This window comes from Oncorhynchus nerka, linkage group LG10, assembly GCF_034236695.1.
Source record: "Oncorhynchus nerka isolate Pitt River linkage group LG10, Oner_Uvic_2.0, whole genome shotgun sequence".
Classification (NCBI taxonomy): domain Eukaryota; kingdom Metazoa; phylum Chordata; class Actinopteri; order Salmoniformes; family Salmonidae; genus Oncorhynchus; species Oncorhynchus nerka.
In genome coordinates, this window is record NC_088405.1 from 51,974,928 (window position 1) to 52,000,088 (window position 25,161).

General features: G+C 45.2%; 1 protein-coding gene across 2 annotated transcripts in view; it reads left to right on the forward strand.

Annotated features, from left to right (window-relative positions):
* LOC115135519 (protein phosphatase 3 catalytic subunit alpha-like) overlaps positions 1-20,349 on the forward strand; it is a 51,726-nt gene extending 31,377 nt beyond the window's left edge. Inside the window, exons 3-14 of one of the 2 annotated variants that reach the window (XM_029670287.2) lie at positions 1,852-1,976; positions 3,405-3,516; positions 4,420-4,565; positions 4,795-4,934; positions 11,090-11,167; positions 11,350-11,444; positions 13,298-13,423; positions 13,811-13,894; positions 15,849-15,933; positions 16,083-16,180; positions 16,782-16,832; positions 18,432-20,349. In XM_029670287.2, the coding sequence (XP_029526147.1) occupies positions 1,852-1,976; positions 3,405-3,516; positions 4,420-4,565; positions 4,795-4,934; positions 11,090-11,167; positions 11,350-11,444; positions 13,298-13,423; positions 13,811-13,894; positions 15,849-15,933; positions 16,083-16,180; positions 16,782-16,832; positions 18,432-18,628 (1,337 nt within the window). In that variant the 3' untranslated portion in view covers positions 18,629-20,349. The remainder of the gene's footprint in view (positions 1-1,851; positions 1,977-3,404; positions 3,517-4,419; positions 4,566-4,794; positions 4,935-11,089; positions 11,168-11,349; positions 11,445-13,297; positions 13,424-13,810; positions 13,895-15,848; positions 15,934-16,082; positions 16,181-16,781; positions 16,833-18,431) is intronic. The other variant, XM_029670288.2, reaches the window with a different exon arrangement.
* The last annotated feature ends 4,812 nt before the right edge of the window (positions 20,350-25,161 follow it).

Below are 25,161 nucleotides of genomic sequence, written 5' to 3' on the forward strand. Positions count from 1 at the left end.
TGAGAAAATCACTGAACCGAGTAACAGCATAAATCTTCTACTGTCTAATTTACACAGGAAAAGCATGCATCACACAGGCACTCTCTTTTTCTCAGTACCACACATGCAGACTTACAAGACTGCAGACACACACACTTTATCATAAAATTGAAGTCGGAAGTTTACATACACCTTAGCCAAATACATTTAAACTCAGCTTTTCACAATTCCTGACATTTAACCCTAGTAAACATTCCCTGTCTTAGGTCAGTTAGGATCACCACTTTATTTTAAGAATATGAAATGTCAGAATAATAGTAGAGAGAATTATTTATTTCAGCTTTTATTTCTTTCATCACATTCCCAGTGGGTCAGAAGTTTACATACACTCAATTAGTATTTGGTAGCATTGTCTTTAAATTGTTTAACTTGGGTCAAACGTTTCAGGTAGCCTTCAACAAGCTTCCCACAATAAGTTGGGTGTGTTTTGGCCCATTCCTCCTGACAGAGCTGGTGTAACAGAGTCAGGTTTGTAGGCCTCCTTGCTCGCACATGCTTTTTCAGTTCTGCCCACAAATGTTCTATTGGATTGAGGTCAGGGCTTTGTGATGGCCACTCCAATACCTTGACTTCGTTGTCCTTAAGCCATTTTGCCACAACTTTGGAAGTATGCTTGGGTCATTGTCCATTTGGAAGACCCATTTGCGACCAAGCTTTAACTTCCTGACTGATGTCTTGAGATGTTGTTTCAATATATCCACATAATTTTGCTTCCTCATGATGGCATCTATATTTTGTGTAGTTAGACCAGTCCCTCCTGCAGCAAAGAACCCCCACAACATGATGCTGACACCCCTGTGTTTCACGGTTGGAATGGTGTTCTTCATCTTGCAAGCCTCCCCCTTTTTCCTCCAAACAGAACGATGGTCATTATGGCCTAACAGTTCCATTTTTGTTTCATCAGACCAGAGGACATTTCTCCAGAAAGTACGACCTTTGTCCCTGTGTGCAGTTGCGAACTGTAGTCTGGCTTTTTTATGGCAGTTTTGGAGCAGTGGCTTCTTCCTTGCAGAGCGGCCTTTCAGATTGTGTCGATATAGGACACGTTTTTACTGTGGATATAGATACTTTTGTACCTGTTTCCTCCAGCATCTTCACAAGGTCCGTTGCTGTTGTTCTGGGATTGATTTGCACTTTTCGCACCGAAGTATGTTCATCTCTAGGAGACAGAACGTGTCTCCTTCCTGAGCGGTGTGACAGCTGCGTGGTCCCATGGTGTTTATACTTGCGTATTGTTTGTACAGACAAACGTGGTACCTTCAGGCGTTTGGAAATTGCTCCCAAGGATGAATCAGACTTGTGGAGGTCTACAATTTCTTTTCTGGGGTCTTGGATGATTTCTTTTGATTTTCCTATGATGTCAAGCAAAGAGGCACTGAGTTTGAAGGTAGGCCTTGAAATACATCCACAGGTACATCTCCAATTGACTCAGATTATGTCAATTAGCCTATCCGAAGCTTCTAAAGCCATGACATCATTTTTAGAATTTTCTAAGCTGTTAAAAGGCACAGTCAACTTAGTGTATGTAAACTTCTGACCCACTGGAATTGTGATACAGTGAATTATAAATGAAATAATCTGTCTGTAAACAACTGTTGGAAAAATTACTTGTGTCATGCTCAAAGTAGATGACCTAACCGACTTGCCAAACTATAGTTTGTTACCAAGAAATGTGTGGACTCCAACCTAAGAGTATGTAAACTTCCGACTTCAACTGTATATAAAATGCCGTTGTGTACTGTATGTAATGCTAACAGATCCAGTAATAAGGTGCTGATCTTTTCTCATGCTGTGGGATTTGATGTTTTGCAGTGTGTGGGGACATCCATGGGCAGTTCTTTGACCTTATGAAGCTGTTTGAGGTGGGTGGCTCGCCGGCCACGACGCGTTACCTCTTCCTGGGAGACTATGTGGACCGGGGATACTTCAGTATAGAGGTAAGAGACCTTTAGACTGAGAAGCATTCCTGCCGTTTCCACATGGAATGAGAGACAAATGGCGTCTCTGTCCTGCTGCCTCGCTCCCTGTGCCACTCCGTGTGCTGTGCTATGTCCCTGCGCTGCTATATTGGAGGAGCTATAGTGCACTGAAGCACCGCAAAAACACCACGCGGCCAGCTTCCCCCGGAATCTTCCGTGAGGAGGAAGGAGGAATCATCCAATCACATGCAATCGATGCTGACAAGTTGCATTTGTATAAAGGAAGGCTCTCCCGCTGGCCTGAGGGGTTGATTATCCGCAAACAGACTGGCTCTACCAATTCTCATGATTATCATACTATCTTTATCAGCTGTCACCAAATAAATGGCTGGGGGTCCTCATCTGATATATACTGAACAAAAATATAAACCTAACATGTAAAGTGTTGGTCCCATGTTTCATGAGCTGAAATAAAAGATCCAAGAAATGTTCCATACGCACAGAAAACGTATTTCTCTAAAATTTTTGTTTACATCGCTGTTGGTGAGCATTTCTCCTTTGCCAAGATAATCCATTCATCTGAAAGATGTGGCATATCAAGAAGCTGATTAAACAGCATGGCCATTACACAGGTGCACCTTGTGCTGGGGACAATAAAAGGCCACTCTAAAATGTGCAGTTTTGTCACACAGTGCCACAGATGTCTCAAGTTTTGAGGGAGCATGCAATTGGCATGTTGACTGCAGGAATGTCCGCCAGAGCTTTTGGCAGAGAATTGAATGTTCATTAATCTATCATAAGCCGCCTCCAACGTCGTTTTAGAGAATTTGGCTGCACGCCGAACCGGCCTCACAACCCACAGATCATGTGTAACCACACAAGACCTCCACATCCGGCTTCTTCAATTAGGGGATCGTCTGATACCAGCCAAACAGACTGTCGATAAATCTGAGGAGTATTTCTTTCTGTAATAAAGCCCTTTTGTGGGGAAAAACAACTTCTGATTGACTAGGCCTGGCTCCCCAGTGGGTTGGGTTGGCTCCAAGTGGGTGGGCCTATGCCCTCCCAGGCCCACCCATGGCTTCGCCCCTGCCTAGTCATGTGAAATCAATAGATTAGGGCCTAATGCATTTTATTTCAATTGACTGATTTACTTATATAAACTGTAACTCAGTAAAATCGTTGAAATTGTTGCTTGTTGCGTTTCATATATTTCAAATAAAGGTCCATTTTCAGGCCTTTTCTGGTTTGAGCTCGAGGCAGTCATTGATCGTGATACGGTCTGATTTTATATCCAATGTTATATAACGCTGACGTTGTTACCGTCAAGCTGCAGCCTGATGCAGGCCTTTTTTTTTTAGGTCCTGAACAGTGTATCATATCATTCAGTTTTTTTGTGTGTGTATGTAAACTGATCTAATAACCCTTTATCTACTCTCTTGACAGTGTGTTTTGTACCTTTGGTCGCTGAAAATCCTCTACCCAAAGACGCTATATTTACTGCGAGGAAACCATGAATGTAGACATTTGACAGAATACTTCACCTTCAAACAAGAATGTGAGTACTCTCCAGAGATGTTCTATTTCTGTGTCATCTCGTGCATTGTTCCTTGAGAGGCTATGAAAGGATTCTTGAAAACGAAAGCGTGATACATTAGCGAAAAGTAGTGGATGGATGGTTCGAGCCGAGGTATCCCATGAGGAGAAGCAGTACTACAAGTACTACAAGTACAGGTAGACCTGGAACCTATTTCCGTATCTTCTCCGGTGGCACATCACCATGGTTACCAATGCTGTGAAAGGTTGGGGATTAGGAGTTAATGAAAAAAAGACTGCCATGGCATACAGACACACACAAACAAAGATGAAATCGGGTGAGCCTGGGGAGAAGTGTGAGAAGGTGTTGTGATGAATATCCGAGATCCCTTAGCTGGGAGGGAATATGACAGATGGTAGAGGTGTTCTCTGGGTCTTAGGTGATTTACCCAATAAATTACTGGGAGTTTATATATGAAGTGTGCGACTCTTTATTTTTTTAAATAGTTCTCTGGGTCTCTAACATCCATGGAGAAGTGCATGACGGGAGTCATCTTGTTCTTCTCTGCTCAGTCGGATCACACAATACAGTATATCCTCTTGAGAGAGGATGGTTGGATGTTATTACGAAAAGACAGCCAAAAATGTATGCACTCACTATTGTAAGTTGCTCTGGCTGAGTGACTAAAATGTAAATGTTTTTGACTGTGAGATATTGTTTGTTCTTACTTGGACTATCTGTTCCAGGCTGAAATCTCTCTTAAGCGTGAATCATGCATCAATGTCAATGGACAGCTTATGTAACAGTCAAAGCTATTAGCTCGTATCTCACATCAGGATTCCACCTTTATGGATGACTTGTGTGGTCCCTGAGGTCCCTGTTTGTATCATTGCACTGATCCAGTTGTCTCTCTGTGGTGGACAGGTAAAATCAAGTACTCGGAGCAGGTGTATGACTCATGCATGGACGCTTTTGACTGCCTTCCCCTGGCTGCCCTCATGAACCAGCAGTTTCTGTGTGTCCATGGAGGACTCTCACCAGAAATACACAACTTAGATGACATAAAGAAGGTATTGAACTACCACCATGGCACTGACAAGCCATGCATAGGAAAATCAAATCAACTGTGTTTTCATGTCTTCGCATACTTCAAGTACAGCACTTGTGCATTTTGTGTGTGCATTTTGTGTGTGAGTGCATGCGTGAGTACCGGTGTACGTGCGAGAGAGTGTTGTTTTTGTGTTTGAATATTTGCGTATTTGCTCGTGTTTGAATTCAGTACGTTTCTCTCTGCTGTAGATAGACCGGTTCAAGGAGCCTCCAGCGTTTGGGCCCATGTGTGACCTACTGTGGTCTGACCCTCTGGAGGACTTTGGCAACGAGAAAACCCAGGAGTACTTCAGCCACAACACAGTCCGAGGCTGCTCCTACTTCTACAGGTCAGCTCTCTCTCGCTCCACCTCAACACTTTCTTTCATAACTAGTCCTCGTGTTTTTGAGTCGTCAATTATCCCACTCTGGATCTGTCGACCAAACAATTACCTCCAAACCAAACGGCACGAATCCAAATCTCAAATTGTACACACACAGGGAAATGCAGCGCGCGCACAGCGTGCATCTGTGTTGCTGTAATGGTTTTCCTCCTCTTCGTCTGAAGAGGAGGTGTAGCAAGGATCGGACCAAGATGCGGCGTGGTAAGTGTCCATGGTTGTTTATTTAAAAACATGAACTGAACACTCAATGAATACAAAAAACGAAAACAGCCTATACAAGTGTCTACTAACCTCTAACCAGGACATCAAGACACACAGGACAATCACCCACAAACACACAGTGAAAACCCAGGCTACCTAAGTATGATTCTCAATCAGAGACAACTAATGACACCTGCCTCTGATTGAGAACCATACTAGGCCGAAACATAGAAATTCCCAAAACCTAGAAAAACAAACATAGACAACCCACCCAACTCACGCCCTGACCATACTAAATAAATACAAAACAAAGGAAATTAAGGTCAGAACGTGACAGTACCCCCCCCCAAAGGTGCGGACTCCGGCCGCAAAACCTTGACCTATAGGGGAGGGTCTGGGTGGGCGTCTGTCCGCGGTGGCGGTTCTGGTGTGGGACGCGGACCCCATTTCAACATTGTCTTAGTCCGCCTTATTGTCCGCCTCCGTGGCTTTCTCACCATGGCCACCCCTCTCAATGACCCCACTGGACAGAGGGGCAGCTCGGGACAGAGGGGCAGAAGCTCTGGACAGAGGGGCAGGAGCTCGGGACAGAGGGGCAGGAGCTCGGGACAGAGGGACAGGGGCTCTGGCGCCTCTGGGCTGAGGGGCTCTGGCGCCTCTGGGCTGAGGGGCTCCGGCGCCGCCTGGGCGGGAGGCTCCGGCAGCGGCGCCGGACAGGCGGGAGGCTCCGGCAGCGGCGCCGGACAGGCGGGACGCTCCGGCAGCGGCGCCGGACAGGCGGGAGGCTCCGGCAGCGGCGCCGGACAGGCGGGACGCTCCGGCAGCGGCGCCGGACAGGCGGGAGGCTCCGGCAGCGGCGCCGGACAGGCGGGAGGCTCCGGCAGCGGCGCCGGACAGGCGGGAGGCTCCGGCAGCGGCGCCGGACAGGCGGGAGGCTCCGGCAGCGGCGCCGGACAGGCGGGAGGCTCCGGCAGCGGCGCCGGACAGGCGGGACGCTCCGGCAGCGGCGCCGGACAGGCGGGACGCTCCGGCGCCGGACAGGCGGGAGGCTCCGGCAGCAGGGCCGGACAGGCGGGACGCTCCGGCAGCGGCGCCGGACAGGCGGGAGGCTCCGGCAGCGGCGCCGGACAGGCGGGAGGCTCCGGCAGCGGCGCCGGACAGGCGGGAGGCTCCGGCAGCGCTGGACAGGTGGGACACACTGTAGGCCTGATGCGTGGTGCTGGCACTGGTGGTAATGAACCGAGGACACGCACAGGAAGCCTGGTGCGGGGAGCTGCTACCGGAGGGCTGGGGTGTGGAGGTGGTACTGGATAGACCGGACCGTGCAGGCGCACTGGAGCTCTTGAGCACCGAGCCTGCCCAACCTTACCTGGCTCGATGCCCACTCTAGCCCGGCCGATACGAGGAGCTGGAATATACCGCACCGGGCTATGCACCCGCACTGGGGACACCGTGCGCACCACTGCATAACAAGGTGCCTGCCCGGTCTCTCTAGCCCCCCGGTAACCACAGGAAGTTAGCGTAGGTCTCCTACCTAGCGTAGCCATACTCCCTGTGAGCCCCCAAGAAATTTTGGGGCTGACTCTCAGGCTTCCATCCGCTCTGCCGTGCTAGCTCCTCATAATGCCGCCTCTCTGCTTTTGCTGCCTCCAGCTCGGCTTTGGGGCGACAATAATCTCCAGGCTGATCCCAGGGTCCTTTACCGTCCAGTACCTCCTCCCATGTCCATTTCTCCAGGTAGTGCAATCTCTCCCACTGTAGCTGCTGCTGCTCCTGCTGCTGCTGCCTCTGTTGCTTCTCCTGTGGCTCCTGCCTGTTGACACGCTGCTTGGTCCTGTGGTGGGTGATTCTGTAATGGTTTTCCTCCTCTTCGTCTGAAGAGGAGGTGTAGCAAGGATCGGACCAAGATGCGGCGTGGTAAGTGTCCATGGTTGTTTATTTAAAAACATGAACTGAACACTCAATGAATACAAAAAACGAAAACAGCCTATACAAGTGTCTACTAACCTCTAACCAGGACATCAAGACACACAGGACAATCACCCACAAACACACAGTGAAAACCCAGGCTACCTAAGTATGATTCTCAATCAGAGACAACTAATGACACCTGCCTCTGATTGAGAACCATACTAGGCCGAAACATAGAAATTCCCAAAACCTAGAAAAACAAACATAGACAACCCACCCAACTCACGCCCTGACCATACTAAATAAATACAAAACAAAGGAAATTAAGGTCAGAACGTGACAGTTGCCGTGGTTCTGTATCCTGTCAGCCATAGTGTGTGCCGTTTATATGTCATGTCCGTGTGAGATGCAGCCGCTGCACTGACCTATATTCTGGGTGCCGAGGGTATTTGGGCGGAAAGCCTTGGATGTACATGGGGCTGCATTCGGTAGGCTCTCAGTAGGTGCTCAGAGCCCGGCCGTTATTAGTTTATTTTCTTTCCTGCCCAAATCTATGAACACTTAAATATTTCACACGCCAATGACAACTTAGATGGGGCGTGGCTGTAGGGAGGGGTAGAGGGGATGGTGGTGGTAGGATAGGATGGATGGAGATTTTGGTGCAATACATGGCTGTGGTAGGTGAACACATCCTCATAAGAGGCTTTTTTTTACACACATAAACAAGTGCACACTTCAGGTCATTGGTCTGTCAGTTTGAGAGGGGGCACATGGGATCCCTGGTGATTAGTAGGTGTTATTGGTGGATCTCAGCTGGCTTATGTCCATGTTGTAAAGGCTCTGTGTCCTTTTGTGGACTGTATCATTCTGAATGACCACAGCAATACATGGAAGGGAACTATCAGACACATAACACTGTATGTTGTCCCACCCGGCATCCTTGTTGTTAGGTGGTGGACTGTGCTTTTTTCTTATATGATGAGGTGAAAGACCTACGGTCTGGTTTGTCGGTGAGGAGTTACAATAGTGTCTTCAGGGGAACAGTTCAGTAGTGCTTCTCATCCGTCACTCTGTAGCCCGACGGCTTCAGCACCTGCTGGTTTCAGCACTACAGTGGTCCAGAGAAACGCCTCAGGAGCCAAATCTGACACAGACATGAGAGACCGCCTTCTCTGACCAACTGAGCCATGGATTTTAAAAAACTGCAGCACATTTGGGTAGAAATGCACAATCAATATGCAGGCTTGAGTCATCAGTATGTGCATAAACATTGTTCATAACCATGGTGATAGTAATCTCCTGTTATTTTCAGATTTTTAAAAATCATTTACCACAGCAATTTGCAGGTTCTATTCATGCTGATTGCAGTCGCTCTCTTTTTTATGTTCATGATCTCATTGTATATAGTGAAAGTAGCATAGGGAAGCCCTGTCATAATTAGCCCGAGAGCTAGCTAGCAACCAGGGGCAGATTAAGAAATCATAGGCCCTGGGGCTTTGTTTTTTTATTTTTATAACCTTTCCACCCTAACCGGCCCACCATCATGTTCTGTAAACAAATCCTTGCGCCAAGATGCAATTGGATACGTGGTAAATATACTGTTGAAGAGAAGAAGAAAAAAGGTTATAATAAAACCATAATTGTTTTGATTTAACTACGCAAGTCAGTTAAGAACAAATTCTTATTTTCCACTACTAACAGTGGGTTAACTGCCTGTTCAGGGGCAGAACGACATATTTTTCACCTTGTCAGCTCAGGGATTTGATCTTGCTACCTTTCGGGTACTGGCCCAATGCTGGCCCAACGCCCAACCCACTAGGCTACCTGCCATGACACCGATAGGTTACAGTTGAGCAGAGGCATATTTAGGATCCCCCCCCCCAAGAAAAATCTGCCTTTTATAAACGCATTTCATGCAGTTCTAAGTAATGTACATGACAGAAGACACTAGCGGAATCTTTTCTAACACCACACAAATGATCGAAATGACTGGCTACACTGACACTGACAGACTGACCAGACAATCTGGTCTTGAATTTAACAAACAATAGCCCAGGGCAATGAAGCGAAACACAGAATGTACAATATTAGGAGGCAATATATACTGTATATACAGTATATATTGGCTACTAAATCAAAATTCCAGCTGTACATTGACTCCCAAGTGGTGTAGCGGTCTAAGGCACTGCATCTCAGTGCAAGAGGCCTCACTACAGACCCGGGTTCAAATCCAGGCTGTATCATATCCGGCTTTGATTGGGAGTCCCATAGGGCGACGCACAATTGGCCCAGCGCCGTCTGGGTTTGGCCATCATTGTAAAGGATGTGTTCTTAACTGACTTGCCTGGTTAAATGTGTTTTTTTAAAACTTGCTCGTTGTCTCAAGATGAGCGACTTTGAACAACAGCGTTGCTGTTAGCTACAAAAAAAGTTGTATTGGTTCGACAGATTAGTCTTCTCTTTTCAGCAGTAGGCATTTGCTTTCCAAACTGTACGTTTTTCCTGATTTTGTATTTTGAAATCTGCAAAAGGCAAAACCGGGTTTTCGCTTTGTCATTATGGGGTATTGTGTGTAGATTGACGAGGGGGAAAAATGCATTTGATACATTTTAGAATGAGGCTGTAACGTAACAAAATGTGGGAAAAGGCCAAGGGGTCTGAATACTTTCTGATGGCACTGTATATAATACATACTGTATATCGTTCCTTAATCAGCCCCTACGTTAATCTTGCCCTGCTAACATCAACCACTGCTGTTTTCAAAATTGGCACCTTTGGTCCTTTCAATCCCTGTGAATATGCCTGCAGAAGAAACACATCGGATGCTCCGTTTTTCTGTCTGCAGCCGGAGGCATGAAACGTTGGTGTGAGGGGGGGGGGGGGACAATGCCGTCTTGGGGACATTGATTGGAATACATTTTACCTTACGCCGACACACACTATGATTATTAACCGTATACACATCCTGGCTTCTTAACGTCTGTTAAGCTTATAGATTGAGAGGTCAAATTGGTACTTTGGGAACTGGAATGGAATCGAGCTAAATCTGTATCAGCATCTCTGTCTGTCTGGATCAGCAGGATGGAGTGAGATACAGAGGGGGGGGGGGGATATATTAGATGCTGCTAGTGGGGTATCAACTCCACTTGCAGCTGCTGTTGTGAGGTTAAAGGAGAGGAATGTAGAGCAGATGAGAGGGGGCGTAGGCAAGTACACGGGGATCTCCTACTCCAAACCAGGCGGTTGAAATGCACCGTGGGTGAGGCGGAGTCGAGCGTGGAATAAAAGAAGGTATCAACTCAACACTGCCGTCTATCCCACAACCCCCCTGGGGCTCTGCAATGAGCTGTTGCTATGACAACTCACTCCTCCAGACCAAACTGGAGCGAGTGATAGGAAGAGGGAGAGCTACAAGGAAAGGAGTGATCTGTGAAGAGAGAGAGAGAGAGAGAGAGGCGGAGAACCAATGCTGTCAAGCAGGCCGTCTCGTCAACAGTATGCCTAAAGGATGGGGAAAATGTCCTAATCCTCACACTTCCTGTCGGGTAGAAGTGACAGCCAGTTAGCCGTCAAATGAGAGCTGACATGATGGTTTGTTGTGTTCTTTAAGGCCCAGTGAGTGGCATTAAGTTGCTTTGGGCGACCTGTGAGCCATGTGTCGGGCTGGGATGGGCTGTTACGTCTTGCATCATGCTGAGCAGTGATCTGATAACAGCACACTGGCGACTGCTGGTGCTCTGCTCTGTTTTGTTTTCGGACAATGTCAATGTTCTACTCTGTGGCTGGACCAGGGGTGTCATGCTCCGTTTCGTGACTGTAATATGCAGAAAAGAATGTTTGTATTCAGTTGACTGTAATGTGTATGCTCTGTTACACAATACCTCTGCTTTCGGCACGCTGTTCGATTCCATAGGTCAGGCTGTGTTGCACTGTGATATGTGTCAAACAGTGTGAATGTGTATATGACATCCCTCCTTTCTGCCTTGCAGTTATCCAGCTGTATGTGAGTTCCTACAGAACAATAACTTATTATCAGTCATCCGAGCACATGAAGCACAAGATGCTGGGTATGTACCGACACACACTTCTCTCTCTCTCTCTCTCCCTCTCTCTCTCCCCCTCTCTCTCACACACACTTCTCTCCCTCTCTCTCTCACACACACACTTTTCAGTAGCTTTTACACAATTGATGATTCATCCAGATTATCAACCTGAAAACACCTCCCACTCTCTCTGTGGTGCCCTATAGCTACCGGATGTACCGGAAGAGCCAAACCACCGGCTTCCCCTCCCTAATCACCATCTTCTCAGCGCCAAACTACCTTGATGTTTACAACAACAAAGGTCAGTCTATCTGCTCCATGTATTTGTGGTGCTACTTTATGAATCTATGTGAACCAGTAAATATTTGTAGTGAATCTATGTGAACCAGTAAATATTTGTAGTGAATCTATGTGAACCAGTAAATATTTGTAGTGAATCTATGCTGGAGCAAGTGTTTGCTGGTGGGTGGTGTTCAATGTGTGGCTTGTGGAGATGGATCGTGGGACATGGGGAGAGCGTAGGAGGGACTGTCGGTATGACTGACTATCTCCATGTGGCTTTATCTCTCCTGATGGAACTGCAACGGCATTTCTGGGGCTCAAGAGGGGCACCTAGTGGTTGATCATCTCATCTCTCTATGGGTCTCTGCCTGTCTCTGTTTCTTCCTGTGCCTCTGTTTCTGTCTCGCTGCCACTGTCTCTCTGTCTGTCTCTGTGTCTCTCTGCCTCTGTTTCCCTCTTCCTCTGCCTCTCTCTGTCTGTGTCTCTGTCTCTCTGCCTCGGTTTCCCTCTCACTCTGTCTCTTCCTCTACCTATCTGTGTCTCTCTGCATCTGTTTCCCTCTCACTCTGCCTCTATATGTCTCTGTCTCTTTGTGTCTGTCCCTGCGTTTCTGTGTCCGTCTCTCTCACACGCAAACACATATCAAGATGTTCACCCCCACAAGACTAAGAATGTTTCTCCACGGCATTTCTGGGGCTCAAGAGGGGCACCTAGTGGTTGATCATCTCATCTCTCTATGGGTCTCTGCCTGTCTCTGTTTCTTCCTGTGCCTCTGTTTCTCTCTCACTCTGTCTGCCCTGGTCTCACTGCCTCTCCCGCTGCCTCTGTCTGTCTCTGTGTTTCTGTGTCTCCCTGCCTCTGTTTCCCTCTCACTCTTCTCTTCCTCTGCCTCTGCCTGTCTCTGTCTGTCCCTGTTTCTGTGTCTCTCTGCCTCTGTTTCCCTCTCACTCTTCTCTTCCTCTGCCTCTGTCTGTTTCTGTGCCTCTCTGCCTCTGTTTCCCTCTCACTCTCTCTTCCTCTGCCTCTGTTTCTCTCTGCCTCTATCTGTCCCTGAGTTTCTGTGTCCGTCTCGCTCTCACTCACACGCAAACACATATCAGGATGTGCAACCCCACCAGACTAAGAATGTTGCTCCAGCCTAGTATCTCCTTGCCACTCTGAAGAGCCAGTGTGTTATACGAGCTCTACCCTTGGTTTCATTTTTTGATTATTAGATGTCTTTCCTTGTGGTGGTGTTTTATACAGTCATTCAAAGAAAGTGTGTTTTTAGATGTCGTGGATTGTGTTACAACTTTTAGTTAAAAAAAGGCTCCTTCCTAAAGCATATTTGTCAAGAGACAAAACTCCTATATCAAGCTTATACTGTATATAGTGGAAGTAGCATAGGGAAGCATTGTCATAATTATCCTTGCTTAGCATCAGCCGGTGCTGCTGTTTCAAATACATGCGACAACAACAAAACATCAAAAAATCAATCTCTGTGAATATATATCTATATATATCCCTGGTAGAAGAAGTACATCAGATGCTTTGTGTTCTGTCTGCAACGGAAGGCATGAAACCTTGGTGTGAGAGGGGTGAAAAAAACCATGCCGTCTTGGGAATTGACAGGATTTCGAACGCGTTTCCATGCAACGCTGCGTCATTGACATAGGAACGGGGGGGGGGGGGGGGCCTCAACATGGAGAATGTGATATTGAACCGTGAGCCTGGAAGACATACAGAGCTTTATAGCAATGTATCACTCAACACACCGATGGTCATTTTTACTGTGTTGTTTCTGCACATCTATGTTTTGTGTAGCAATGTGTGTATCCATGCTGAAATGTTTTATGTTTACCGGGACCATCTCAAGTTGTTCCCCCTCCACAGCTGCAGTCCTGAAGTATGAGAACAACGTGATGAACATCCGGCAGTTCAACTGCTCCCCTCATCCCTACTGGCTGCCCAACTTCATGGACGTGTTCACCTGGTCCCTGCCCTTTGTGGGGGAGAAAGGTGCCACTACCACCCTTTCCTTATTCATTAGTAGCGCATTTATCAGTGTAATGACAGTGGTGTTTTAATACTGGTTCATCACACCGAGGTAAGTTAGGGGTTCCCAAACCTTTTCTGCACACAACCCCAAATTGCCACACTAAAAAAAGAAATGCAGGGGATCACTTTTGGAAAATGTATATTTATTTTCCTGACCCCAAGTTTGGTGTTACAGAATCATCTTATTTTGATAGTATAGACTAACATTCAGCGTGACACATGCAGGCTCTTAGACTGCTACGATATGCAATGACTGTGTCCTTCCTATACTTACCCTCTTACTACATTTTATCATAAAGAAATATGTGCGGCAGCACCCTCATCTGAGAACCTTTGACCCTTGTCCAGTCACAGAGATGCTGGTGAATGTGTTGAGCATCTGCTCTGACGACGAGCTCATGAATGACGGAGACGACCAAGAGATCCTTGATGGTGAGTCACTCATATACTGTACTGTTAAGAGTCCAATGCAGCAATTTAAAAATAAATCTCAATATCAAATAATTTCTGGGTAACAATTAAGTACCTTACTGGTCAAAAATAAACGAAAATTGCTTCTTAGCAAAGAGCAATTTCTCAAGCAATAATTTTGCTAGGACTGTCTGGGAGTGGTCTGAGTGGGGAGGGGAGAACTGAGAACTAGCTGTTATTGGCAGAGAGGTTTGGAACTCTTTCTTATTGGTCTATTAAGGAATTTAATTGAATTCAGGTGGTCTTTTCATACAGCTCTTACACTTAAAAGAGCATTGTCATAGTTTTCACAGTTATATTATCCAACCTCAGAGTGTGGAAATATATACACTACCGTTCAAAAGTTTGGGGTCACCTAGAAATGTCCTTGTTTTTGAAAGAACAGCTATTTTTGTGTCCATTAAATTATCATATTGATCAGAAATACAGTGTAGACATTGTTAATGTTGTAAATGACTATTGTTGCTGTAAATGGCTGATTTTTGTTTTTTAATAGAATATCTACATAGGCGTGCAGAGGCCCATTATCAACAACCATCACAGCAGAAAAATGTTGTTCTGATTAAAGAAGCAATAAAACTGGCCTTTAGACTAGTTGAGTATCTGGAGCATCAGCATTTGTAGGTTCGATTACAGGCTCAAAATGGCCAGAAACAAATACCTTTCTTCTGAAACTAGTCAGTCTATTCTTGTTCTGAGAAATTAATGCTATTAAATGTGAGATTTCGTACAACGCTGTGTACTACTCCCTTCACAGAACAGCTCAAACTGTCTCTAACCATAATAGAAATAGGATTGGGACAGAGTTCCTCTGTCCAATGTCTGTGTTCTTTTGCCCATCTTAATCTTTTCTTTTTATTATCCAGTCTGAGATATGGCTTTTTCTTTGCAACTGCCTAGAAGGCCAGCATCCCGGAGTTGCCTCTTCACGGGTTACGTAAAGACTGGTGTTTTGCGGGTACTATTTAATGAAGCTGCCAGTTGAGGACTTGTGAGACATTTGTTTCTTAATCTAGACACTCTAATGTACTTGTCCTCTTGCTCAGTTGTGCACCGGGGCCTCCCAATCTTCTTTCTATTCTGGTTAGAGACAGTTTGCGCTGTTCTGTGAAGGGAGTAGTACACAGCATTGTACGAGATCTTCAGTTTCTTGGCAATTTCTCACATGGAATAGCCTTCATTTCTCAGAACAACAATAGACTGACGAGTTCAGAAGAAAGGTCTTTGTTTCTAGCTATTTTGAGCCTGTAATCGAACCCACAAATGCTGATGCTCCAGATACGCAACTAGTCTAAAGGCCAGTTTTATTGCTTCTTTAATCAGAACAACAGTTGTCAGCTGTGCTAACATAGTTGCAAAAGGGTTTTCTAATGATCAATTAGCCTTTTAAAATGATAAACTTGGATTAGCTGACACAACATGCCGTTGAAACACAGGAGTGATGGTTGCTGATAATGGGCCTCTGCACGCCTATGTATTTCATTTAAAATCCGCCATTTCCAGCTACAATAGCCATTTCCAACATTAACAATGTCTACACTGTATTTCTGATCAATTTGACATTATTTTAACGGACCAAAAAAAAGTGCTTTTCTTTCAAAAATAAGAACATTTTTAAGTGATACCAAACCTTCGAACGATAGAGTATATAATACACAGGACAAATCAAGTTTTTGACTGCACTAGGCCTTTAAGAATCTATTCGTGCTGTAGTGTATCACATTCCCCTCCCTGGCATAGATCCCGATAAACAATTTAAAAACAATGTATGTGTACAGTATATTAAATGTCCTCTGGGTATTTGTTTGTTATGAGGGGCTTTTTGAATTACCTGTAAAGAATTTAAATGGATCACTTCAATGTGGCCCATAGACTCACTCCTGAGATCTGAAAATGAGTGTTCTCTCTCTCTTAGCCAACGCAGCTGCAGCTCGGAAGGAGGTCATCAGGAACAAGATCCGCGCCATCGGGAAAATGGCCACGATGTTCAAAGTGCTTCGGTGAGAATGTTCTTCACCTCACTTCACATGAGCTGTTACACATCTCTAATGCGGAATATAGAGTTATTATAATTTAGTATATATATACACAGTAGAAGCCGACAGGAGTGATCTTTGTGGATGCCCTCTGACCTGTGTGTGTCCTGCAGGGAGGAGAGTGAGAACGTGTTGACGCTGAAGGGCCTGACGCCTACTGGCATGCTGCCCAGTGGGGTGCTCTCTGGGGGAAAACAGACCCTGCAGAGTGGTGAGGACCAGGCCCAAGCCAGGCCATGTTTTTGTCTATCCTCCCTCCGTCCCGCCTGCCCTCTCCTCGTTTCCCAACCTGTCTATCCGTTCCTCTTTCTATCACTGTGACTCTTACTCTCTTTCTGTCACAGTCTCCGTCGCTCTCCATCTCTCCCTGGGTCTTTGTCTTCGTATCCGTCCTCTGGTCCCTTTGTTTCTGACCCAGGTTTGCGCAGCCACCCGTAACTCTGGAGGACTGCAGATTCTGCCCTCTTTAGCTATAGCTCGACACTAGAGAGAGAGAGTGAGAGAGAGAGACAGTCATCTCACCTGTATTCACTCCCATCGAGTTGCTCTTTGAAAAGCTGGGTGAGGTGTCTGTGGGCCTCCAGAGTCACTCTAGCCCAGCCCTGGGGTGTTCCCCAGTCCTTTGGTCACTCAGTCTGTTGTGTTCTACAGAGACTGGAGTGGGCTGCTGATCCAGCCTGCCTGGCTGTGTTGCTGGGTTACATGTGTGTCTCGCTGGTCTCTGGCCAGCTGCCTACCTACCGCCGGGGGGGCTGCATTCTGCATGGCTTTGTCAGAAGTAACTCGCTCCCCTCCTTTCCCCCTCCCCCCAGCCACCACCGAGGCCATCGAAGCCATCGACACAGAAACTGAGGACGGAGAAGGTAAAGCTGCGTCCCCCACCCCACCCCTTTCAGCAGGACATGCATTGGGTCAACTACCCATCGGTGACAATAGCAGTTCATATTCAGCCTGCATCGAACATCTCAGGGGGACAGTTGGTTTAGAGTGGGTAGCACGGAACTTTGCAGTACCTTGATTACAAGATATCTCAACTATAATCAGTTATGATATAAGGGCCAGGATATATAACAATAATTACATAGTGTGCTCATGAAAAACAAAGCTTTTTCACAAGTTTGATACCTTACATAAAAATACAAATGCACATATATTAACAAATATACCGGTACATATAAACACATGGATTTGTATGGAAGTAATTTAAGCCATGCAAAGTGAGGTGCTACCAAGAGATGCATGATGGTTTCGGGTGCCTTTTTATGCTCAGGCATGATTCCTTCTTTTTATTTTGGGGGATTTGGCTTCTCTTCCGCCCCCATCTGGTTGAAAGATGCATCGCATGCAGGGAGAACAGGACACAGGCGAGCCCTAAGGTGCATCATGATGTCAACTGAATGATATCATGAGCGTGATGCTATCTGTGTGAACCATAGAGTCTCTGGACACTTTAGTACCCATTTGACAGCTGCAGTTAAACAACTGCCTGCATCACGGCAGAGTTGTGATGAACTACCAGGACTAAGTATGTAGCAGTGGAGGCTGGTGAGGGGAGGAAGGCTCATAATAATGTCTAGAATGGCGTCAATGGAGTGGTACCAACCACATGGAAACCAAAGTCTTTGATGTGATTGATACCATTCCATTGACTCCATTCCAGACATTATTATGGGCCGTCCTCCCCTCACCAGCCTCCACTGGTATGTAGTATGACGTGCTTATGCCATGTAGCTGGTATTGTAATGTCACGTTGGCTTCATGATGCATAATAATAACAACAGTAAAAGAAGGGTGCCCTTCAAGTACAGGAGGGTGCTATAGTGATAAACAAGGGTCCCATTTTAGTAAAGGAGGGTGCTAGTGTAGAAAACAAGGGTCCCATTTTAGTAAAGGAGGCTGCCATTCTAATAAACTAATGTGCTATTCTAGTAAACGAGGATGCCATTTGAGTAAAGGAGGGTGCTGGGTGCTATTGTAGTAGACAAGGGTGTCATTCTAGTACAGGACACGAGGGTGCTATTATAGCCATGGTTGTTTATCTGAGTGGCTGGGTGAGTCGTTGACTCGTTATCCCAGATGTTTCTCTTAGAAGAGCCTGTGAACATCCCAAAGGGTCCTGATATCACTCTGTCCACAATTAAATCTTATTCTAATCATCTTTGTCTTACTCAAAGCTGTGTTCAGATGTTCTCTCTAGACGAGTGTCAAATGATCTTTGAAATCACAATGCTAGCTTGTACTGCTGTGTGACATGAGAACGCTATGTTTAAGGGACTGAACTATTGTAATGTTCTATTATGTTGAGGCCCAGTGTGGTACTTCCCAATAATATTTGTATCATATGAGCGTACACAAAGAGGAATTTCAAATCCAGGTTTATTATTTATGAATGCTGTCATGAGACAGTGATTCTGATCCCCTGTGCCCCCCCCCTCTCTCCTCCCACCTGTCCCACCCCTCAGCCATCCGTGGGTTCTCTCCCCAGCATAAGATCGCCAGCTTCGAAGAAGCTAAGGGGCTAGACCGTATCAACGAGCGCATGCCACCCCGCAGAGTCGGGGTCAACCACGTGGGACAGTCCATGGGCAAGATGAACATGTCCGAGGCCAACGGCACGGAAGACAGTGACAATGACAATGACAACAGCAACGTCCAGTGATGCCGAGGCCCGCCCCAGAGCTCATGCTACTGCTGCGCTGTGCGACAAGATATCGCCAAATCGTGATATCAGGCCTCCGAATAAAGATACAACAAAACACAGACACAACACATCTGCATCTACCGCTGCTGCTCCTACATCCAATTAGAGAAATGAATCAAATGTTAAGTCTCTTGTACAAATGGGTAAGGTGGTATATTTTTTGACGCCAGGTCACCACATGGAGGGGGAACTGAGCTTAGAAGGGGAGGTTTTCCCGCTCTTTGGTCTGTGGATTGGGAGGGGGTAGTGGGGTCAGAGATTAGGGAAGGGACATGGAGGAGGCGAGCGGGGCGGGATGGAACTTGTTGGGATGAGGTCAAGGGGGTGTGGTCCTGTGGGTGTGTCTGCCGGTCCCTTTCTCAGTCCAATCACAGACCGAGTAGGCAGGGTTTAGAGTCCCGAACTCTCTCCCATGTCCGCTACATCCTCAAAGGGTCTGATACGAGACCCATGCCACACACACATTTGACTATTTTTGATTAAGTTTCACTCATGAACTCATCTCAAACAGAAATAATCTCGCTACTCAACATGTTTTGCTACTAGTAGTAATAAAAACAAATCCAAAAAGAGAATGTTATTTGTAAGAAAGGGCATTTGAGAAGAAAAAATATGTACATTTTACTACTTGCAATGCAATCTTACCGGAGAACTTTTATTTCTTGATTTATTTTGAGGTAAGGCGCCATGAGCCTGCAGAGGGTAGGGGTGGAACGTGGGCTTGACTGTGGCCTCTCCACCAACCAAAGCCACAGTCTTTCATGTTTAGGGGCTGCAGTTCCAGCTACCTTCCACCTACCTTCTACCTGATTGTTTTTCACTTGCCTGTAACTAAAGAGAGAGAATGCACACGGTATGTCAAATCTGCTGTCGCAGTAAAAAAAAAAAAATCTTATATCTATATATATATATATAATTAATTATAAAGATGGACAATAACAAAGACAATGATTTTTAACAGCATCTACGTTATGGAACGCATCAATGCATGCAATTAAGTTCCTTATTGATATGTACAATTTTTATTGTGATGTTTCAATAGAGTAGACTTGAATTCTTTCCCTCTTCAAAGATATTTTGTTTTTTTTACATATCATTTTTCATTCTTGCTTCCTTTGATTTGTTTTTGTACATTTTTTTTCATCAATATTATTTTACATTTTATTACGGTTTTGTATTTTTATATTGTTTCGCTCTACAGACACAGATGCTCTCTTTAAGGTGTGAAGCCTTGTTTTTTTCTGTTCTGTTGGTGTACAGAAGTTATTCAATCGTTTGAATGAACATATTACTCCGTGATAAGCAACATTCAGGCTACCAAAGCATGCTCGCATGGTTTGTTCAAATGTAAACAAATTGGACATAATGAAAATCCTGTGTCTCTCTTTCTTTTAAAAGGAAAAAATATATATTCTCATTAGGTTCTTGATGATATTCCTATGATTCTAACGATTTAAGCTTACAGTCCCCCCTTCCACTGTTTTCTGATCCTTGATTGGTCTAGACATGGTTTATTTCGAAGAAGGAATTTCATGGATTTTAACTTGTGACAATTTTTCTTGTAATTTTCTGTGAAACTAATTTTTGGCATTTGAATTCCTAAATGATACACATGGTAAGCATGCCCTATGGGACAAATCACATTTTTTACTCTTGAATAAAATATGCATGAATCAGTAGTGTGGTTTCCAGTTTCTTATCGATAGATAGGAAATGTGTGCAACATGATGTAAATAGGATGCCTTTTCACAATTTAAGCCACACCTAAACAGTATGCTCTGCGGGACGAAGTGTGTGTGTCTGCTGCACATATGTAAAATGGGCAGCTTCACTGTTTTCGAAGGGAGCTGCTTTTCACAGCCGACTTCCATACATTCATACAGTGGGCGAATATGTTTTTCTCTCCAGTTTCCATGTGGGCATTCGGTCTGCTTCCCGTCATTCTTCCACAGGAAACTCCGGGAACAGCATCACACAGGCCATGGCAACCACTCCCACCTCACACTGAACCCACTGTAGGGGGCAAGTCTATGGATTAAGACGGTAACATCCCGCTACCAGGACCTTAACCATACTCATTAACACATACACGCAGACTCAGGCCACAAGTTGAGCCAGCTGCCTTACAGACAGACATACTACTCAGAGTCTCCAGTCTCTCTCCTACACAGTTGCTCCTCTTGCCCCTGGGTGACCTCACACACTCATTCATTTTACACACACACACACACAGTGGGAACGTGAGACGCTCCAGTCAGAGGAAACGTTGTAGATTTGGACATTGATCTGCTTCTATATCCCGTCACTCTGCTGAGTGTGTTTCTCCTCATTCCAGCAGATAGGTTCAAATAAAAAAGGCAGCGTAGCCAGATTACAGGCACTGTTGACATTTATTAAATTGTACCGAAACTTCCTGTTTTCATCACAACTCTCCTCACAGTACATGTCAAACGTTTGGACAACTACTCATTCAAGGGTTTTTCTTTAAAACTATTTTCTACATTGTAGAACTATGAAATACCACATGTAGTAACCAAAATCATGTAGTAAACAAAAGTGTTAAACAAATCAAAATACATTTTCTATGTGAGATTCTTCAAATAGCCACCATTTGCCTTGATGACAGCTTTGCACACTCTTGGCATTCTCTCAACCAGCTTCATGAGGTAGTCACCCCCGATATTTTGATATCTGAAAACTGTCACGACCCCAACCATGTGAAACAAATTCTATAATTAACGGCAAATTAAAACTTTATTTTATTTGGGGCTATGGCAGTCAATTGAAAAAAAATCTAACAGTATTTCCCATGGTCTTCTCAACTCACCATCACATACTTTTAATGTGGGGCTATGACAGTCAATTGCATATTAGTCTGACTTATACCATGGCATTGTTGAATACTTGTTTCTGATTGGCTTGAAGGGCATTCTAGAGCACACATTGTTTCCCTGTAACACACGTGGATGGTAGAATTCAATGGCTATAGTTCATCCTCACATGTTCTGTGTTTGAGCTGCTTTTGAAAGCGAATGTCGAGTTGTAAACATTTATAGGCATTGTTGAATTCGATATTCACCATGCCAAGCTAGGACTGGTGGTTTGTTTGATTAGATAAACTAGCAAGTCTGTTTGGTTACCACAGCAACTACTGTAGCTACAGTAGGTCTATCTACTTAGTGGATGTTGAACACATTTCTACTGGCAAATGAACACCAATTTGTTCAATTACAGCCATGGTATAATAGGGATAATCAACTCAGGACTCTATGCGTTCTCTGGAAAAATATGCAACTCTATGGAAGCTCAGTTCCACTCAGCTAGCACATAGTGGAACACACCTTCCGCGTCGTTCATTATTTTCCATAGAATGCATAGCCCCTCGTTGAGTATCCCTTACTCATCTCTCCACCACTAATGAGATGGGTGTGCTTGATGCATGTCGCTTCAGAGCTTGCAGATGAGAACACTGAATCCAGCTTCATACCGATATGAGCTGACGAAGGGTATCATGAGATTTAAAAAAAAAAAAAACTTTTTCTCCCCAATTTTGTGGTATCCAATTGTTAGTAGTTACTGTCTTATCTCATCGCTACAACTCCCGTACGGGCTCGGGAGAGACGAAGGTCGAGAGCCATGCGTCCTCCGAAACAACCCAACCAAGCCACACTGCTTCTTAACACAGCGCGCATCCAACCCGGAAGCCAGCCGCACCAATGTGTCGGAGGAAACACCTTACACCTAGGGACCTGGTCAGCGTACACTGCGCCCGGCCCGCCACAGGAGTCGCTAGTGCGCGATGAGACAAGGATATCCCTACCGGCCAAACCCTCCCTAACCCAGATGACGCTGGGCCTATTGTGCTTCGCCCCATGGACCTCCCGGTTGCGGCTGGCTGCGGCAGAGCCTGGGCTCGAACCCACAGTCTCTGGTGTACCATGAGTTTTATAGTGCTTTCAAGACAACTGGGAACTCTGAGCAATAGGTCAAATCTTGACGTCAGTGATTTTCAGGTCAGAAAATTGGAACTCTAGAAAGAGAAGAGGCCCGGGTTCCCAAGCTGGAATTCCGAGTTGGATGACTGTTCAAAACGATTTTTCCCTTCGGAGCTCATTTTTTCCAAGTTTCCAGTTGACTTGAACGCTTAACTGCGGAAGACACATTTCAGTTTAATTCATTCAGTTGTACAACTGACTAGATTTTTCCACTGAAGTCGGAAGTTGGAGATTTCCGAGTTCCCAGTTGTTTTGAATGCGGCATTAATGCTCAGAGGGAGACGGTTCCGTGTCTGCTGGGTATTCCCTTTGAGTTAGGAAACAAAACTCCCCCTTAGTGAACCATGAATGCATTAATTCAGATGACAGCTCGATTTCATAGAACATGCTCTGATCCCATATTGCCACATTGTTTTGTGAACGGGCGCAGTGAGTGTGGTTTGATGTAGTTTACAATCGAAGTTACCTGCTGCAGTATATCTCCTAGTTCTGTGCTCAGCTCTGTTGACACCAGATGTTCTCTGTGTATCATACAATGCATCCATGTGGCAGAGGGAGACGTACTCATAACTAGGGTGCAGAAGCCCTCCGTCCCGCCATAGATGAAGCCCCATCTGTGCAAAAGCCCACCATTCGATCCCATGGAATCTGTTTTCGTGAATATAGCCATGCAGCACACTGAACATCCCCTGTGCCGTTTCATGCTTGGGAATCGTGAGACAGAACAATATGTCCTCGTGAATAGCATCCCCCGACACGTATGGCGAACAAAAGTAAATGCATGTGCATCTAGGCCCTCACAGCGAACGTCCATTTGCCAAGCATAAACTGGGGACTTTGAGTTGTTTAGTAAGTTTCCCCTTGATTGCTAGAAGCATCAATTCTTCGTTTAACAGGTTATCTGACAAAGGTATTGATGTGAGTTTCTGTGCCTCTGCCTCCCCACATCAATTGCGGCCAGTAACATCAGTCTCTGCAACAGTTTATGGTTTCAGAGCGTAGCAGGCCTAGCCATTCACTGTGAGAATGATTCAAGTAAAAACAGTCAAGTGCTGCCTTATCCCATGATCGAAGGTTGCTCGATGGTTTAATTTTATCTTTTAGATTTCAATAATTGCCATAATTGTTTTACTTTAACCCTTTTTTCTCCCCAATTGGTAGTTACAGTCTTGTCCCATCGCTGCAACTCCCCTGCGGACTTGGGAGAGGCGAAGGTCGAGAGCCATGCGCCCTCCGAAACACGACCCTGCCAATCCGCACTGCTTCTTGACACAGTGCTCACTTAACCCGGAAGCCACACCAATGTCTCAGAGGAAACACCGCCCAGCTGGCAGGTGCCCGGCCCGCCACAAGGAGCCACTGGCCTACCTGATTAGATTATTATTATGGACAAAAGAGCAAGATTATTTTTGTTTGTCAAAAAGCAGCCAAGCATCGATTATCACGTCAACAGAATAAGACCATCGATATTTATTGGAAAGGAGCATCAAGCTCATCACCTTGCACTTTCACCACCCTGTGAAGTTCATCATCATTTATTTAATCTGTAGCCTATCAAGCTTCATGTTTTCCCATGATGTCAAGATGTCATATTTATACACAGACTTTGATCTACAACAAGTAAATTTGATGGAAACACAACTCTGATGGTAAAATGCGCCAGGGTTTCCCTTAGCCGGGAATTGCGGCATTTGGCCGATAAAAAAATTAAAAGCCAATGAATACAATTGTAGTTGGCCAAATTATCGAGGAGAGGCTGTTTATCATAGTCTACACTGAATTTGTGCTTCAGCACCATTCTCTCATGCCTTGAGGGCAAGTGAGCCTTCTGCTGAGGAGCAAGAGAGAGCAAGAGAGCATCCTTGCCCTAGGCCACTGTTGATTGTAAAGATTGAGGCCTTTTTCATTGAAGTAAAACAAAAGTTAGAGGGGGAAAGTATGCCTATAGTGAAAAGCCTACAAGGGGAATTTAATATACGTTTTAATGTTGTAGTTGAAGAACACTGGCATGGCCAAATACTACTGCTACTGTGCAACTCCCTATTCAGGTAGGAAGCAGTTTTGGAACTTATTCATAATCAGTTGTTTTATCATTATTGTATATCATTGTTATTATTATAAGCCTATTTATTAATAACAAATCAAAAAAAGAAATATATACACCTGTTTTGTGTAACCCTTTCCTATGTTCAAATGACTAGTGGCCTCATGGGTGGAATGTTATTAATATTGTTCATAATTTCTTAATTAATAGATTTTAAAGGCGCCGAAAAGATGCCATTTTACGATCCCGTAACCAGTTGTGCTATTGTGTATGTTTTTTTTGCGTTATTTGTAAATTATTTTGTACATAATGTTTCTGCCACTGTGTCTTATGACTGAAAAGAGCTTCTAGACAACAGGACAGCGATTACTCACCCCGTACTGGAGGAAAACTTTTTCTTCAACGAGTCGGACAGGAAGGATTTACTTCAGATGCCTGACAAGGCCCTCATC